General features: G+C 37.5%; 2 protein-coding genes across 3 annotated transcripts in view; one reads left to right on the top strand and one right to left on the bottom strand.

Moving 5' to 3' along the window:
* The first annotated feature begins 370 nt into the window (after nucleotides 1–370).
* On the top strand, nucleotides 371–12,623 carry ippk (inositol 1,3,4,5,6-pentakisphosphate 2-kinase). Its single transcript, XM_084415600.1, has 13 exons — nucleotides 371–628; nucleotides 2,820–2,879; nucleotides 4,555–4,650; nucleotides 4,756–4,822; nucleotides 5,366–5,487; nucleotides 6,361–6,450; nucleotides 6,801–6,859; nucleotides 7,293–7,365; nucleotides 8,406–8,685; nucleotides 8,958–9,093; nucleotides 9,558–9,660; nucleotides 9,874–9,953; nucleotides 10,034–12,623. The coding sequence occupies exons 1-13, from the start codon at nucleotides 548–550 to the stop codon at nucleotides 10,236–10,238; spliced, it is 1,452 nt and encodes a 483-aa protein (XP_084271726.1). The 5' UTR covers nucleotides 371–547; the 3' UTR covers nucleotides 10,239–12,623.
* The window catches only part of cenpp (centromere protein P), a 52,092-nt gene continuing 46,376 nt past the window's right edge, over nucleotides 12,607–18,322 (bottom strand). For both annotated transcript variants that reach the window (XM_084415602.1, XM_084415603.1), the window contains exons 7-9: nucleotides 13,416–13,495; nucleotides 13,144–13,235; nucleotides 12,607–12,772 (exon numbers count right to left, since the gene is read on the bottom strand). In XM_084415602.1, the coding sequence (XP_084271728.1) occupies nucleotides 12,654–12,772; nucleotides 13,144–13,235; nucleotides 13,416–13,495 (291 nt within the window). In that variant the 3' untranslated portion in view covers nucleotides 12,607–12,653. The remainder of the gene's footprint in view (nucleotides 12,773–13,143; nucleotides 13,236–13,415; nucleotides 13,496–18,322) is intronic.

Here is an 18,322-nt window from a genome sequence, read left to right as displayed (position 1 = left end):
GATATGTTCTAATTCTATACAAAACAGAACACCCCTGAATGTCCAACTGCTTAAAACATATGCAAATCATGCAATTCAAAATTATATTTATAATATATATATATATATATATACGCACACACACTGTATATATTACATACTTGCATTATTTATAAACTTCATTGAGCCTTTTGTGATTTTTCACTTGTTTTTCTGTTTCAAACAGAAAAGAGAAAGAAAAAAGTCATGCGTTCATGACATCATTTTACAGATACAGTACATAAATTGCATTCAGAGCGGGCGAACATTTGATTGTCATTTCTAGCATCCAATCAGCGCGTGAATTTAACAATGTCAGACACTTTTGGCCAATGAACAACCCTCAACCTCTGCGCCTGGCCAATGAGAGCGCGGAGGAGGCGTGTCCTCGCGAAAGCGGTAGTAGCGCTACACACCCGTCGGTGTGTCAGACGCAGATCCACCAGAAGTTTTGCGCCTGACCCCGATCATCTCGCCCAGAGTATCAAATCTGCGCCAAAACTCCACCAGTTTACGGTTCTTCTGGGTTATGGAACTGGATAAAATGGACGAAAACGACTGGAAATATCACGGGGAGGGGAACAAAAGCCTGGTCGTGTCTCATTTGCAGGTTGGTGTTCAATAGTTACTAGCTTTTAGCTTAGCCAAGATTCATATAAACTCGATCAAATCTGATTCAGTCAATGGAAAATCAATTCAAACTGTTTGGAAAGGACCTAGACTTTAAGTTTGGCACTTTTACGCCACCATTAGACGGAAATGAACTCTTTCTTTATCCTAAAGGGGTCTTGTCAGGGGTTTAAAGCTAAAGCCACCTAGCAGGCTAAATCAGGATTCATTGATAAAGTGAATGTACAACATGTGACACGTGTGTTATCAATGCCACACCCACTTTATGAGATATAAAGTTTATTAAACCCATTTCAGTGGCACATTTAATGTAGGATACATAATGCTGTGGCCGGTTGAAGGAATGGTCAGTGGTGATCTTATAGTGAGAGGGTGCTTTTGTGCATCTGACATGGCTCTTAAATGGGAAGAATTAGAGATGAGATAATAAACAATGAATATTTTCCCCATCCAGGATTCAAAGTTCAGATAGGAAACCCTTAACAGTTTAAAGTGAAAGATAATGAGGGTCTAGGCCGATTTTAAACCAGGATGATGGGTATGAATATTGATTAGGATGGGTGGAAACGTTGATGTTGATCACTTTTCTGTATTTAGACATTGGCCAAAGTACATTTAAAGATTAAAAAGATCTCGCCACATGAAGTTTCAGCAATGTTATATTGTTTTAAGTAAGATATCACTTGGGTTATTGCATGTAACAACCAGAACCCTCTTTATTTGAACAACGGATTGAAATTAATTAAATCAGCTATATTTGAGATTTGTCTCAATATGACTAATGAAAAAGTTATGGAAACTTTATGTAAATTGTTCATGTATCAGTTCCATTTAGCATGTAGTTGACTCCTTTTTTCACTAGGATTGCAATATCAAGGCCCTGTTTTGTTAAGATCAAGGATATGTTCCTGCAAAACGGGAACAGCTTAACCTTTGCCTGATTTTCCAGCTCATTTGTGCGTCTGTACCCTCATACGACAAATAAACTGAAAAACCACTGGATCAAACGTTCGAGAGTCATAAACTGGTTGGATTTGTATTACAGATTACAACACAAGAGTGTGTATCCAATCACAAGGCAGCAGCCCGAGACAACATTGGCCAATATGTTATTGCAATCATGACAAACTGGGTGTGAAGAAAACGGGTGACGCTTTGATGCAGATTTCAAAAAGTACTCCTGCAGTATACTCCTGCAAGGGCTTGTCCGTATCTATTTGCTGTTTACAGACATTCTTTCATGTCCCACTCCCCACACTGGTTTTTTTTGTCACGTTGGCTGGCCTGTTTTAAATTCTTGGAATAGGAGCTGAACCGCAGCATCTTGTCTGAAAGGTTGAGTGAGATTATTACGATTTTTAAAGGCATCTCAGTTGCACATTGAAATAAGTGTGGTTTAAACAACATTTTGGGGTACATTTCAGAAAAAAAACAATGGTTTGGTTCATGAATATGTTTTTTATTATATGACATTAATTTCATGACAAATAAATACATTACCTGCTTTTTTTACAACCTAAAATAAAGACAAATTTCAGGGTTTTGTCCTTCAATATCCTGCCTTGTCAAACTCTAAATAAAACTAAGCTAAAACTAAACTACCTTTCCCCTCAAATTCTCATTAGAATAGAAGAAATTCTCATTGCTGTAATGAGATTTTAATTCATACTCATTTTAATAATGATCATTATAGGATTTTTTCATGGCGCATATTTAGTTTTTAATTGACTATAATTTATTTTTCTTTTCATTTTGAAGTGAATTATACATAATTTCTTCATGAACATTATCTTTTTAAGTCTGACATTTTGTGAGGCAGAAGTAGGTTTTGTAACGTCGTTGAGCAAGTGTGTTTAGAAACTGCATTTGCGTTTAAGTGACCATCAGTTACATCAGTCCATAAAACAAACCGCCAGGCAGTGAGTTTATCGTCAGTGCGATGATGTCACCTTTGTGGACCTTTTTTTATGTATAAGTGCATTCTGGGAAAAACATAATGAGTGGATGGAGTATTTGTACAGTCACAGGCAAACCTGTTTCATAGCAATCCCTTCTTTTTTTACAACCTAAAATTGGACAGTTTGTTCACTAGAATACTTGCAGTGGCCAAAGTCTGTGTGAAATGAGTTGAATGCAAAATTTGTTTTCAAACACGTTACTTCTCCTTACAGCACTGTCGAGTTCTCCGTTTGTTAAAGTTTCCCTCTGAAGACTCTGCACATACACGACAGGTAAAACTTCCCCAAATTGATATTACTAAACAGTAGTACTTCCCAAACTTCTCAAATATGCACCATAAAGCAGAATTGAATGGTGGCCGAGAGAGCTCCATGCACGGAAACTGAAGAAAACACTTGCAAATAGAAAAAACACCAGCAAGTTAAGAAAACATTTTTGACAAATACTCACAACACAACCAAATACAGAAACACACTGCAAATACTCACAACACAACCAAATATAGAAACAAGCTGCAAATACTCACAACACAACCAAATACAGAAACACACTGCAAATACTCACAACACAACCAAATACAGAAACAAGCTGCAAATACTCATAACACAACCAAATACAGAAACACACTGCAAATACTCACAACACAACCAAATACAGAAACACACTGTAAATACTCACAACACAACCAAATACAGAAACACACTGTAAATACTCACAACACAACCAAATACAGAAACACACTGTAAATACTCACAACACAACCAAATACAGAAACACACTGTAAATACTCACAACACAACCAAATACAGAAACACACTGCAAATACTCACAACACAACCAAATACAGAAACAAGCTGCAAATACTCACAACACAACCAAATACAGAAACAAGCTGCAAATACTCACAACACAACCAAATACAGAAACACACTGCAAATACTCACAACACAACCAAATACAGAAACGCCAATTTAACCAAATACAGAAACACACTGCGAATACTCACAACACAACCAAATATAGAAACGCCAACTTAACCAAATACAGAAACACTGCGAATACTCACAACACAACCAAATATAGAAACAAGCTGCAAATACTCACAACACAACCAAATATAGAAATGTGCTGCAAATACTCACAACACAAACAAATACAGAAACACACTGCAAATACTCAGAACACAACCAAATACAGAAACACACTGCAAATACTCACAACACAACCAAATATAGAAATGTGCTGCAAACACTCACAACACAAACAAATACAGAAACACACTGCAAATACTCACAACACAACCAAATATAGAAACAAGCTGCAAATACTCACAACACAACCAAATACAGAAATGTGCTGCAAATACTCATTCAGTTGCAGTGCGTTGAGCTCTCTCTGCCACCGTAGTATTGCCTTTTCGTACAATATAAATGTGATGGTAAATTGTTCATAAAACTTGTAAATAGCCACATTAGTTGAGTGTGCACCATAAAGCAGAATTGAATGGTGGCCGAGAGAGCTCCATGCATTGAAACTGAAGAAAACACTTGCAAATAGAAAAAACACCAGCAAATTAAGAAAACATCAATTTGTCAATTTTGACAAATACTCACAACACAACCAAATACAGAAACACACTGCGAATACTCACAACACAACCAAATATAGAAACACTCTGCAAATACTCATTCAGTTGCAGTGCGTTGAGCTCTCTCTGCCACCGTAGTATTGCCTTTTCATACAATATAAATGTGATGGTAAATTGTTCATAAAACTTGTAAATAGTCACATTAGTTGTGTGTGTTTTCTTGCCCATATTGGAAGTAAAGTGTCTCTTTTGGTACAAAGGTCATCTGCAACAATGTAAATATGCAAAAAGTGTTTGGTCTTGGTCTGTTTGCATTGACATACAGTGTAGTATAATTTGTCCTACTTCTTTCCTAACAGACCGCAGAACAAGCTTTTCGACACATCCTCAACATTGTAGATTATAGTAAATATGTCATGAAGCCTTTGTTGGGGGAGAAATACGTTCACAGTGGAGTAAGTTACAGTTCAAGAAGTTTGTGTACATCAATACATCATGTTGCTTTAACACAAGCCGTGACCTAGCGAATAAGATGGAAATAATGGTTTGATTGTTTACAGGAGGTTGTCAAACTACCGCTGGACTTTGTGAGACAGCTGTCGCTGAAGGTCCAACAAGAACGACCTGGTACGAATGACCAAACTTTCCTTTTTTTTCTTTTAAACATTTGGTGAATATTATAAAATCGATCCAGAACACATTTTTATCACATTTCCACAAAAAAAGTTTTGCATTCTTATAACAATTACTCACATTTCCTCCATTTTTCATTCCTGTAATGCAAAAAAAACAGTGTCATTGCTGTAATGTCCCCCTAAAACCAACAGTGTAGTATTTATACTTTATGTTAGTATTTGTTGTATTTTAATTGCAAAATCCTTGAGATTAATGGGCATTACTGTATACTTCAAAGTAAAACATTTTGGTCCATTGATTACGGTAATGACAATTTAGAGGAAAATATGCTTAATTGCAATGCAGATAATGTCCTAAAATAAGCATAATTTTCAAACTTTTGTTGTAAAATCCGGCTTGAATGTTTTCCGGAGTTTCACCCACTAAAAAAATGTAGTTTGTTCTTCATTGCAAACATATGCATGTGAGATGCAGTCACTTTTGAAGACTGGATTTGATGTTGCGTAACGGTGTTGTGATCTTTCCTTCATGCAGAACTGCGCTGTGACAAGGTCATGGACACATTCAGCGGGTGTGGTTTATGCCTTCCTAACCTGACCCAACTCCCCCTCCACCACCTCAGAGACCACAGACCTCCAATATGCGTTGAAATCAAGGTGAACTCCACTTTCAGCTTGGCATAGCCACAACACGTCACTACCGTTATGTTTGTGTTTACTACAAGGGGGAATTTGCACTCAAAATGACAGTGATATCATTTTTATACCCACATTTATGCTTGTGCGTCGAACTGCCGCCGTAGCTACGTCGTAGGCTGTGTGTAGCGCGCGTACCCTACGGCGTACCCTGACGTGCACCTCTCCAAAAATGTAACAACGCGTCAATTCTACGTGGACACAAGCGCTGTGATTGGTCTGCCAGAACCCCTCCCTCGGGGTTTCACACGCTCCCTAGGTACGCATCAACGCGGACAACGACACAGAAGTATAAATTAAAACCAACACGTTGCCTACAGCGTATAGGCTCCGGCGTAGGTCCGACGCAGAAGTATAATGAGGCCTTTAGAAAATAATCACATTTCGAGAGTGTACGCAAAAGTGAGCCAAAAACCTCGCCTTTAATGTGTTGATTTCGTATCACTTCCGGTCATTGACCTTGCTGACAGTTGTTGATGGGGTTTTCTATATCTTCATGCCATTAGGGTGGAGACACTCTGTGGTTTTAAATTGAAAGATTTGAATCTCATATAAAACAAGAACTAGGTTTTTAGGGGTCAGTTTATCATAAAGTCCGTTCCTAGGGAAGTAAACCACAGTAGCTGAATGACTCATTGAATCTATTTGTGTGGAATTTAATCACATGGTCAGTCAAACAAACAGGGGAAGGTGGCGTGAATCCGATCTGAAAGGCTCGTTTGTGTGTTCATAAAAACAACAAAACCTTCTTCGCATTAAGCTTGTTCACAAAACTTCATTGTGTAACTCGAGAGGCAGAGAAATAACTACATATTTTAACTTTTTCCCTTCCAGCCAAAATGTGGATTTCTACCCTTTTCAAGACACATAACTAAGGAATGCAAACGCAAAGTTTGCAGATTCTGCATGCATCAGCATTACAAGGTAAGTACCAATCAAGAATCTTTCAAAGGCCTCGTCGTTACGAAAGTAACTCATGGTTCATTGAAGGGAAGCCAGATTTCTAAATGTGAACTTCTGCTTTAACAACAAAAAAAGAGGATGGTTCAGTGTAGTGTAAACATCCTGCTGTCTGTTTGTACTGTACGCTATCACACAATCAGTCCTTTGGGGGTTTGGCTGGAGAAGATGTACAAAAATCAGTTTCAGTCCCAAAGTAGAGGTGAAACGGAAACTGGAGAGTGTATCAAGTGACTGTCACTGAAGTTGGTGTACTTGATCGAAACACTATTAGCAAAGTTTACAGTAAAATTCCTAACATTATTCTCTTACAGTTAGCCAATGGGAAGTGGAAGCGATTGAGCAGATATTGCCCCCTGGATCTCTTTTCAGGGTGAGTCACCGCTCAGTCACTCAGTGCAGGAAATCAGATCTGGATTTATATCTTTCGCTGATGGTACGACCTTTAACCAGCATGGTTAACAAAACTAACTGACTGCGGCAAAGAGATTCACCAAGCCAACTGACCTTAGTTAAAACAGAATTTTCCACTGAGAAAGACCACATTCACCTTTTCTTTTTTTGTGACTCACCTTTCCACTGTGAAACCAGCCCTATAACCCATCATGCATGAAGCCTTTATAATGCTACTTGACGCTAAAGAAAACAGAAGGTTTAGAATCAGATGTGACAATCCATATAATCCCTTAACATGTTAATTGTTGTCATGGCAAATAATTCTTTTTCTCCCTAAACTTTCCTTCATTGTTTGCAAAAATGTATGTTATTTTACTAACCTGAATGCTGTTGAATAACTTGTATTCCAGGAGCAAACAGCGAATGTACGTTGCATTGAAGAATCTGTTAGAGGAACCACAAAACAACTTGAAAATCTTTAAGGTAAATATAAACTTCCGTAATTGATTCATTCTCGAACCGATTAACGTCTCCAAACAAACTTTATTTTGTAGTTAATTTCAGCCTGCTGTCTATAGACCTTATTCACATCAGTGCCATCTTTGATTTTTAACGGGAATCTCTTCGGTGGGTTGAACTGTTATTTAATTCGATTTTGGATTGTTCTGCTGATGAAACACTGCAAAAATATCCTTCGACTTCCATTTATAGAAGGCTCAGCATTTGAAAAGTAACAGTCAGCGATGATGTCATGCATACTGATTTGCAGTAGGCCTTCGTTTCATTACTGAGTAAATCTTAAGTTATCCTGGAACTTGGAAGTAGTACTACTGAAAACAGCTTAAACTGGTTTACTGGTCTTAGCCAGATTTGGCTGGGAGACGAGTTGTTTTAGATGAAATTTAGCCACTTTTCAACTGGAAAATTAGCTTGCTGATCATCATATGTGACCCTGGATAACAAAACCAGTCACAAGTTGCACTGGTATATTTGTGGCAATAGCCAAAAATATATTGTATGGGTCAAAATTATAGATTTTTCTTTTATGCCAAAAAGGATATTAAGTAAAGATTGTGTTCCATGAAGATATATTGTAAATTTCCTACTGTAAATATATAAAACATTTATTTTTGTGAGTGAATGCAGCACAATCGGCAACATAACTGAACAACTTTAAAGGTGATTTTCTCAATGTTTCGATTTTTTTATTTTTGCACCCTCAGATTCCAGATTTTCAAATAGTTGTATCTCGGCTAAGTAATGTCCTATCCTAACAAACCATACATCAATGGAAAGCTTATTTATTCTCAATTTCCAATAATGTACCCATGTGACTGGTTTTGTGGTCCAAGGTCAAATATAGGTCCAGATGTGTGACTAGCTTAAACCACCTAAGACCAGCAAACCAGCTTAAGCGGGGGTTTAAAAAAATAGCTACTGTTTCTATATTGGTCTGATTCCTTAGAAAAGGGTTATAAAAGAAAAGTTGCATTAACTAATTGTTTCTCCCATCTTTTTTTCAGGGTGGAGAGTTGATATTTAGCTGTAAAGACGACGCCAAGCAGCAACCCGACTTGAATGATCTCATTCAGCACCTTTGGCCTTATTTCCCCCATAGTAACGGCCTCCATAACGGCCACCAGCCTGGCAAAGCCGTCCTCAACGAGTTCATTCAGGTGATCTGCTCCTCCCTGCTCAGCGGCGGGGACTCGAATCGCTCGGGGGAGCCCAGGAAGATGCACCTGTCCGAAAGCAGGCCGCACTGTGAAGCCAGTCCCTTCCCAAGAGACCTGCTCCGCAACGGTGAGGCCTTTACCGACTGCTAACTAATGAATATTTGCATGGGCAAATGATGGTTTGGCCAAAATATTGTTAAACTCTCATATTAGTTCCAATAGAAATCACTTTACTGTTGAGTCACAATATAACTGGAACGAAATGTATTGTGCATTTTAAAAGACGCATTAAGGGATGTGTAAAAGACCGGATTATTGCTGCCTATATATGACGGTAATCATAAAATCTATTATGCAAGTCCAGAAGTACACGTTGAGCTCATTTTCATATCTTCACAGGTAACCATGGCCTCCCTAAAGACAGCGTCCTTTCAAAAATCCTCCAAGTACAGATGCTGGATAACCTGGATATTGAAGGAATCTACCCTCTGTACAAACGTGTAGAGCAGTATCTAGAGGAGTTCCCGAAAGAAAGGTGAATGTTTAAGCTGGGATATTGAGTGCTTCGTTACTGATCTATCAGATCAATATTCCTGTGCAAGAATGGTTTGTTCTTGCTGAGCAAAGTTTCTGTTGGGCGGATATTTCAGGCCATACCTTATCTGTGCAGTGTTCACCTGTACTGGCATAATCTTATGTAAAAATGCAGTACAGTTGCTGAATCGCAACTTGTTTTACTATTATAAGTATTAATATACTTTATTTTCAAACAATTTGAAGTCTTATTACGGGTTCTTGGAAGACATTATGATGAAAACACTAGGTGGTGCAAAAGACTGTGTGGATGTGGTACTTTATCTAGTAATGAGGCACTGTGGCCACATGGTGGTCCTGTGCAGTGTGGTCATTGGTGATTTCCATGCAAAGCCACATCGTCTTTATGAATAAACGTGCTTAAAAGCACTTAAACATCTAATCAACACTTGTTTGTATCCCCAGAAACCGACTGCAGATAGATGGGCCTTATAATGAGAGTTTCATGGACACAGTTAAAAACTGTCCTACTGAGGATGACGGCTCTGTAGAATATGCAGTTGGGAAGGTAAGACTGTGAGCATGTGATGCTGCAGTTTAGGTGTGAATCTCATAAGACATTCACAGGTTGTATTTCACCCCAAAATTGGGCATTTAAAAAAAAAAAGTTTTAATTACAGGTTTATTTGTATATAAAACTAATATTTTGGGACAAATCTCTAAGTAAGTTTCATTCTCAGAGGTACAAACCAGATTTTAATTTCTCCTTGCATCTTTCCAGGTTCATCAGTATAGAGTTGCAATGACCGCCAAAGACTGCTCAATCATGATCACGTTTGCACCTTGCGAAGAAGACGAGGAGTACGTTTTTCACTTTTTAATTAAAGATTCACCTTGACGTTTGCGGTCATTTTAACCTTCCATTTGCTTTGTGTTTACAGACACCAGTTGAATTTGGAGAAGCCTCGTTTTACGTATTCCGTGTCCATCCTGGATCTGGACCCCAAACCGTATGAAGGCATCCCTCACCAGTACAAGCTGGACACCAAAATCGTCAACTACTACCTGCGGAGCACGCAAGCTCCGCCCCCCTCCAGCCTCTATAAGGAAAGGCAGGAGTGCACGCTGCTCTTCCATGCTGTATGAGACACCTCCACAAGTGCTGCTTGGGAAATGCGTAGAAGTGAAATTGAGATAGTGATATAGTTTTGTTATGTTTGTTTGCTAGTCTGTCTAGCAGTTTGCCCTCCCAGCGTGTTCTGCGACGTGAAGTTGGCAGCGACGGCGGCATTTGTGAGCTGTTGCTGGGACGACCTTTTGTTTTTCTTTTTAGAGGGTGATGTTCTTACTGGGGCTGGTCTCCTAAAGCACAGAATACCTGAACGAGTCAGTCATTGGCTATAAAAAGGGAGGACAAGGAGGTTGTGTGTGTGCGTGTGTGTTTTTGTGCAGTGCTGTTGGGTGTTTCTCTCACGCAGCAGCGCTACTGTGGTTTCCAAGTGCCAAAAAGTGGCTTACAGCGATTTTCCCTAATGAACGTTTTACCATGCATCAACTTGGCCGTGTCAGCAGTCGCTGTACAGGCAGTCTGGAGTTCAAAAGCAGACGAGTACTTGAGTTTTTAGCAAGACTACATCCATAGAGCTCCTCAAACCGCTGACCCACGGCGAGCTACAGTAGCAGAATTAATACTGACAAGCACAGACCTGTTGCATGCTAGCGAATGAGGTTGCGCTAACACTGTCACTATCCATAATTAGATTTTATGAATTTGAAGATAAGTCTAATGATATTACTCTCTAATGAAAGTGTATTTTTATAACGCACGCTTGCCTGGCGTAACCGTCTACCGCCACATACAAATCGAAGTGTCTTATTAAGGAATAGTTTGCACTACATAAACATTTAGCCATTGTTTACTCACCATCATGTAATTGCAAATCTAATCAAAATGGCTGAAGAATTTGTATGTAGCTTGGCAGTTCATTCTAACCAGGCATTTTGTCCGAATTGGACAAAACGCTGCTGGGTGTTGAGCATGTAGTAAGTGAATGAATGAACAACATTTTTGAACGCAAGATCATCAGTGAATAACTACTTCAGTTTTGAGTGAAGAACACACTTAAAATTTAAGTTATATGGACTACATTTATGGTGCTTTTTATTGGACCTTCAAATATGTGGAAAAACCTGAATATACCGACATGAAGGTGTGTAAATAATGATTGAATTTTCATTTTTGGATAAACTACTTCTTTAAAGCTAGTCTATCATCTCAAACGCCACTTTTTTTTTTTTTTTTTTTTTCGGAAAAACTGCTGTAAAATGCAAAATCGACTCTGCCTGTCCATCTACAACTGCTCTGTCTTTGAGTTCGACATTAATACACTTAGTCATCTGTTTTGAAATTGCAGACTAGAAAACAACTAGAGGAATTCATTCCCAGCAGCTTAAACGCTACTACAGCTACATTTGGCCTGAGTTTTATTGGCTGTAATTGTTTGCAGAGCAAGACGAATTTCATAAGTCGGCCAAAGATGGACAGCATGGCATTTATTGTTAGCACAGTACAGAAGTAAGTTGATCCAGCAATTTTTCAGAATAGCAGTATATTGTGCCACGGAAATGGCAGTGTTGATTTAACATTGTGTGCAAGTTTAGCGCCTTTTACCGAAAAACCAATGACGGTTAATGCAAATTTTACTGTGCGACTTCAACACTAAAGATGGCACCTCAAGGTTGCCATTTTCTTGTCATGGGATATATTACTGTTACAAAATACTGTGGTGTGAGTGATACTCATGCTTCCGTTTACCTCTTTTACTGTGATGTTGACTGCGTCGGCTTGCTCAACTCAAAGCCTTCAATGCAGTTCTCATCTGGTGAATAGTGTTTGAGTTTTACATGGATGAACATTCAACATTGCCAAACTGTGTTGACACTCCCTTTTGTCTTAATGTGAACTGGTGTCAAGAGAAGTATTATACGCCTTACCTGTGAGCGAACACGCTTTCGTTGTCCAACCAATGGCGTTTGTTTGACTGTCATGTTGCTCAGTTTTAATGTGTTATGATGTATCTGATTAAGTGCAGTTTCTCCACACCAGACATTGCTGTTTTTGCCTTAGTTTTAACACCATCTTTCCCCTTATGAACCAATGAACCAGAGATATTATGAGTCTGAGGTGGTGACATTGTGTTACTCTAATGAAATAAAGATCTATAATCACTATGTAGGTAGGAATGGACATTAATTCTGTTATTAAGCAGGAATATCACAGTTTCTGTGATGGAATCTAATGTTAAAATGTAACTATTTGAAAATACAAAGTGGATTTTGCTGTCAGACATTTTGTATTTAAAATTATTTATTTTTCTAGCTCTTGTCTAATGATGTATATTTCCATACAGTGTGGGCATATCATGCGTAAAAATGATTGACACTTACAGATGGCATCAATATGTAGTTCCTAACGGGTGATTGTACAGGTGTTTATATCAAATAAAATGATTAGATATGAAGTTCTGATGACATGAATGTTGGCTTGTGTTTTATGACTTCTCACAAACACACGGTTCTTATCAAGGCCTCAATTGACGCTTCCACCCCGAGAATCCGCAGCAGGCTCTGAAAGTAATCCGAGCCATTTTCCATCACTTTTTTGGTGTCCAACTCTCGAGCTGTTCAGATGAAAACAAAATAAAACATTTTAGTAGGAATCTATGAATTATACAAGTATAAAATAAGAAAATAGTTGATTCTGATCCACTGCACCATGTAGCAGTCACATACTTTTGCATAACAACCGTAGAAATGTTTATTTGACCGTTGCCCATGACTCATGAGTATTTCCAAGTCTCTTTTTTTGCTCCAAAAATGCAAGTTAGAATAGCTTATTGGAGACATGTTGATGATAATCAAAATGGCTAGTTTGAACTAGTAAAAATGGCCTTTGAAGACTTTTAATCTGTTTAATAAGCAGAATAATACCAATTCAGATAGTCAACCCTGACACAACATTATCCCTTCATCTATATTTCACTCGTCTTACCCTGATCTGGCATTTTCAGCAAGAGCTCAAGCGTTGGTTTTACCACTCCTTCCTTAGACACATCAATCTTCCAGAATATGGTCACGGAGATCCTGAAAAACACAAAGCCATTGATTTTACCATGTTTCAAGCATGTAATCTGGAGATATCAGTCATGGTAACCATATACATGTACATGAACCTTGTAGGCGCTTGATGCCGCTAACGGAAGGCGAACAGCTAAAGTTACGGACTGCAGTTTCCATTTAATTTTCTCAGCTGATGCAACCTACCCGGGAAGTTGAGGACTTCGTATAATCATGAGCTCCGATCTGCATCCCTCTGGAAGGCTGACCACGTCTGGGTGCTTGTCCTGCCAAAAAAACCACTCATGTGTTAAAGGAATTAAAAGTCCTGACAGATTCCATCTGACCCACAGCAACCTGGCTCCAAAACACTGGCCGATAACAAAACGGATGCAAACAAAATACAAAGAAATTGACATATTAAAGGATTATGTAATTGTAAGTTGAATTACGGCATTTGCTCCATAACAAGGCAAGATTACATCATGTCACAGTCTGAGACTTTCTGCATTGAGGACAAAATGTTGAATTTTTAAAGAAATAGATCGACCAAAACTGTTATTATTTACTCCCCAAACCAGTTTGGTCTTTTTTCTTGCTTGTTTGCAACACAAAATGTAAATTTTCAAGAATGTCCTGACTACTGTTTAATTAAATATTCAAATATAGGTCTTTCAGGCTCTAAAATGACCAAAAAGCACCACAAAATTAGTCCCTACGATTATTCAAAGTCTTCTGAAGTCATACGATCAGGGCTTGACATTAACACCCGCCAACTCGCCAAATGCATATCATACCAACACATATCGATCCTGAAATATCTGAAACGGTTCCAATGCTCATTTTCCTCAGATACACAATTCCAGCTCTCTCACTCTCTCTCCAACAGCTGGTGACACACAAACCCGCCTCTAAATTGAGTTCTTTTTTGCTGCTTATTGCGCTTAAACAGTCAAATACACAAAAGATAAAGTCAAAATGCCAGACTTGGCAAGTATTCATGTAAACACAATCAGTTATGTTTTATGTGAACAGTTGAGAAAGAAACGGATGTGTAACAGTATAATGGGTCCGTGCGTCAGGTCTTAAAGTGACAGCAGCCTAATATACCTGCTGAGATATAAAAAATATACGTATATATGGCAGTTCTTCCCCATGGTATCGATATCAAAAGTGTGGCCAGTGAAAATGCTGAGTGGCTAGTAACTTTGGAAAACCACTAGCCACAGTGGTTGGTGAGCAAAAAAGTTAAGGTCAAGCCCTGCATATGATCCTTTTGTTAGAAAAAGATAACTTGGTAATTATTAATCGGTAACTTGAGAACCTAATTCATTAACGAATCATTCAGTTTTGTAAACTGGATCCACTGATGCATTGCAAAGATCGTACTCAATAATAAATAAAAAAAAGAGTCTAGAATATTTCACAGAATGAAGATATACATGTTTGGAATTAAATGAGGGTGAGCGAATAACAACATTTTTCTCTTAGGTTAACTATCCCTTTAATATTCCAAGTGTTTTTTAATAAATAGAGTGAGTTGAAGACATTTAATAGTCATGCCTTCATGACTCTGAACCACAGAAGAGAAAATCGAATACACAGAACCATTTAATGCTGACAGTAAATAATAAAATAAAAGAAGAAAATTTTTTCCATCTCTCTGTCTTTTGCAGAAACCACTAAATACCGTTTGAAATTATAGCCTTACTTACACTTAATTATGTATTAAAACACATGGAGAAACTGCTTTAATAAGTAATTAAGACATCTAATTAAACTACTCTTAAATTTAACCCCTCATTTGGCCGTATTTCAACTAGCTCATTAAAAACACATGATAAATCCCATAACCAGCCTTAGCGCACCAACCGCATCACAAATCCCTTAAACAAATCCATCAGACTTTCCCATTAGACATCAAAACTTTCCAGATTTTTTTTTTCCCAATTCCCACATTACACAGTTGGGAAATGCTGTCATTTACACCATTAACTTGATGTTTCCCCTGGTAAACACTAAGACTTTCTCTAACAAGTAGTCTAAATTCGTGACTGTGAAGACTGTGAAGAGACTAAACACTGTTACGTGAGCTATTTACAATTTTTGCAAATGTTTATTTTTACACGTACACATTGACTTTGGTCAGTCAATGAGTTATGTAATTCATTACACCCTTTTCTTTGCAAATCACTGATAACAAACTTTAAAAACCAACAGAAGTGTGCATAAAACAATCTGGAAGAATATATATCAAATCTATTTAGTTAAAATATGGAGTTTAAAGATTTAACAGTACTTAAATTATGATATAAATAATGATTTAATATATGATAAAATGTAATATTTTTAAAAACTTACAAATCTTACTATGCAAGTGTTTTTTTCTTATACATTTTATTTCTTACGTTAAAGATTTTGAATCTGTTTGGTAATCTAGCGTTAAACTAGAATATCATCATTGAATTTGCCAAGACTTTTACTTTGCCAAGACTTTTAGAAATTGCAGTCTATAGCTGTCAACTTAAAAAGTTCAACGATTATTTAAAAAGACATCACTGTTTTCGGTAAATGTGACACAGGTCTGACCAAAGGCTTCAAGGCTTCCTTGAACTAAGCCATTAATTTAGCATCCCTTTAAACAACCCAACCATTATTTGAACTCTATACCTCTATTGTCTGATCCTGGAACGACATGTTATGCTCCCCACGGATCCCTGTCAACAGTTATTAAAACACCAGACAGAGCAACCAGAGTCTCTGGGCTTGTTCAGAAGCCAATACTTACTGGATGCTTTGGGATCTTCTACCCATTAAATGTTCTGAGAAATCAGAAAATCTGAAATTTGGGGATTCCATCTGAGACCTTCACTGTGAGATTCTTGCAAGTGAATTTTCAGCAGGTTTAGTTTCAGAAACACAAAACATTATTTAATTTCCACCAAGGTGTGTTAAGAGTGGATGACCCAAGACTGAAACGTTAATCTGAGTGCCTCCAGGGCGATTGTGAGGTACCCAGCTAAAAGGAAAGAAACATAAAACCCGCTGACTACACACATGCCACTGCTGAGTACTTAAGCTCTCTGGCACAACATAAAATATTCCATTATGTTAAAAGTTCCATAAGGAAATATAGTGAACCAGATGCTGAAGCAAACCGACATTACCACAGTGGAAAAAGACGTCTGAATGCAAAAAATACAGTCCAACCTCATTATCATGGTGCTAGGCATGTGTGTGAAAGACTCTTCTGGGTCTCGAAGTACATTTCAAATGGTCCGTGACATTATACAGTCCATTCAAACCAATGGAATTATCTTGTGGAAAGAGGGATTTTTTTTTAAAGACACCCTAAATTCAACATCCTCTAGTGAGCTGCTTCAAGAAAAGAGCGGCATGTTGGTTGAGTCAACGTCCAGACAGAACTAGAAGAATGTCCAACCCTCATAACTTAAGATGTTAACAGTAAGTGCGGCAATGCATGAGGAATCCAACATGAAGTAGCATTCACACACCATTTTACTTCCATGACGAAACAGGATATTGAAAGAAAATGAAGGGAGGGACTTGATGCCGAAAAGTGGTTTCTGTAGGATAGACATTTTCAAGGGATGGACTTGAAAAATAAGAGTACTTGTTTGACGTAAGCTGAAAACAAAAGCCATTTCAGAGGTGGAGCAACTGACTTTATATTGATTAAAAAGTATTAAAGACGATCTTTTTCCTTTGGAATCATGTACGCCGATGAATAATTCACAATTAAGAGCAGGAGCATGTATAAAGAAAGTACATGCAGTGTTGTTACGAACTGTGAACAGTCGCAGCTGTTCATTCCAGTTGGTTGAGTCACAAATCTCCGGCCATTACCTGATGGCAAGTCAAAACATCCTAAAGTGCTGAAACATCTCGCACCGTTAATTTCACACTACAGTTAAACACTCTTTTGATCTACATCTCTTAAGACTCATCTACGAGGACTATACTGTAAAAGCATATTTGTATATTGTTCGAAATGATCCCACATATTTTTACAGCTATTAGACCCTTTTAACCCTAATCTTTTGGATGAGATGTTGCAAGGAACGACAAAGCATTTGATCATGTAAGAGTGATATCAGCTTCAATCTACGGTTGGATATGTTTTCAATTTAGATTCTCATGAGATAAAAAAAATCCAATCTGCAATGCATTTCTGAAGATTGTTTTATTCTGAAAGCTCTGGCATAATGTCAAGCTCTGCTCTTTGTTAAAGTCTATCTGCTAGTTTGTTAGCACAAAGTACGGTGTAATTTCCACTCATCAAAGGCTATACGGAGTTCCTTCAAAGTTCTTTACAAAAATGTCGAAGCATAAAGAGTTTTTGCACAACCTTTTTCATAAATGTCAACTGTTTAATTAATAAACATCAGATCAAAATTAATCAGCGGTCTGATTTTCCAAATCTTCAGGCATCATCTTCACAATAAATTGCTATTAAACTACGTGTGCAAAAGATGTTATTTATTTGTCTACAGATGAATCTTTTAGTCACCGCATTTTTTTACTGTATAAAATTGCATTATCTTTGTTCAATGTCAAAAGATTTAAAATATATAATGTTATTGTGATAAATGAGTAAAATAATGGCAAAAATAATGTCTTAAGATATATTTAGATATATCTATTTGCCCACAGAGAATAAATAAAAACCTTTCCTGCCTAAAATTGCATTATATTTGTTTAAAGTCAAAAGATCTTGAATATAAAATGTTGTGACTAAAATGATTTATAAAGAACAATGGTGTACCTGTTGTGAGAGTTTAATATTTCTAACAGTGCAACTACACTAAGTAGTCCAGAACACAGTCTGCCAAATACATTTCATATTCATTAATCTTATTATACAACAGTTAGTTAATGACACGCAAAGCTTGATTTGCTTCCCTTGGAAATATTTTCATTGGCAGACAAAAGATATACAAACAATCTGGCCAAATTTGGTCTAAAATATTTGATAACAGCTTCTTGTGTGAATCACAGCCAGATTAATCTTTATCATACACTCTAAAGATACTAATTGTTTAAATATATCCTTCTTTTGAGGCATATAAATGAAATAATGGACATTAGATGCG

The sequence above is a fragment of the Rutilus rutilus genome, assembly GCF_951802725.1.
Source record: "Rutilus rutilus genome assembly, chromosome: 8".
Lineage (NCBI taxonomy): Eukaryota > Metazoa > Chordata > Actinopteri > Cypriniformes > Leuciscidae > Rutilus > Rutilus rutilus.
The sequence above is the reverse complement of the archived record's forward strand: the minus strand, read 5'-3'. Positions and strand labels throughout refer to the sequence as shown.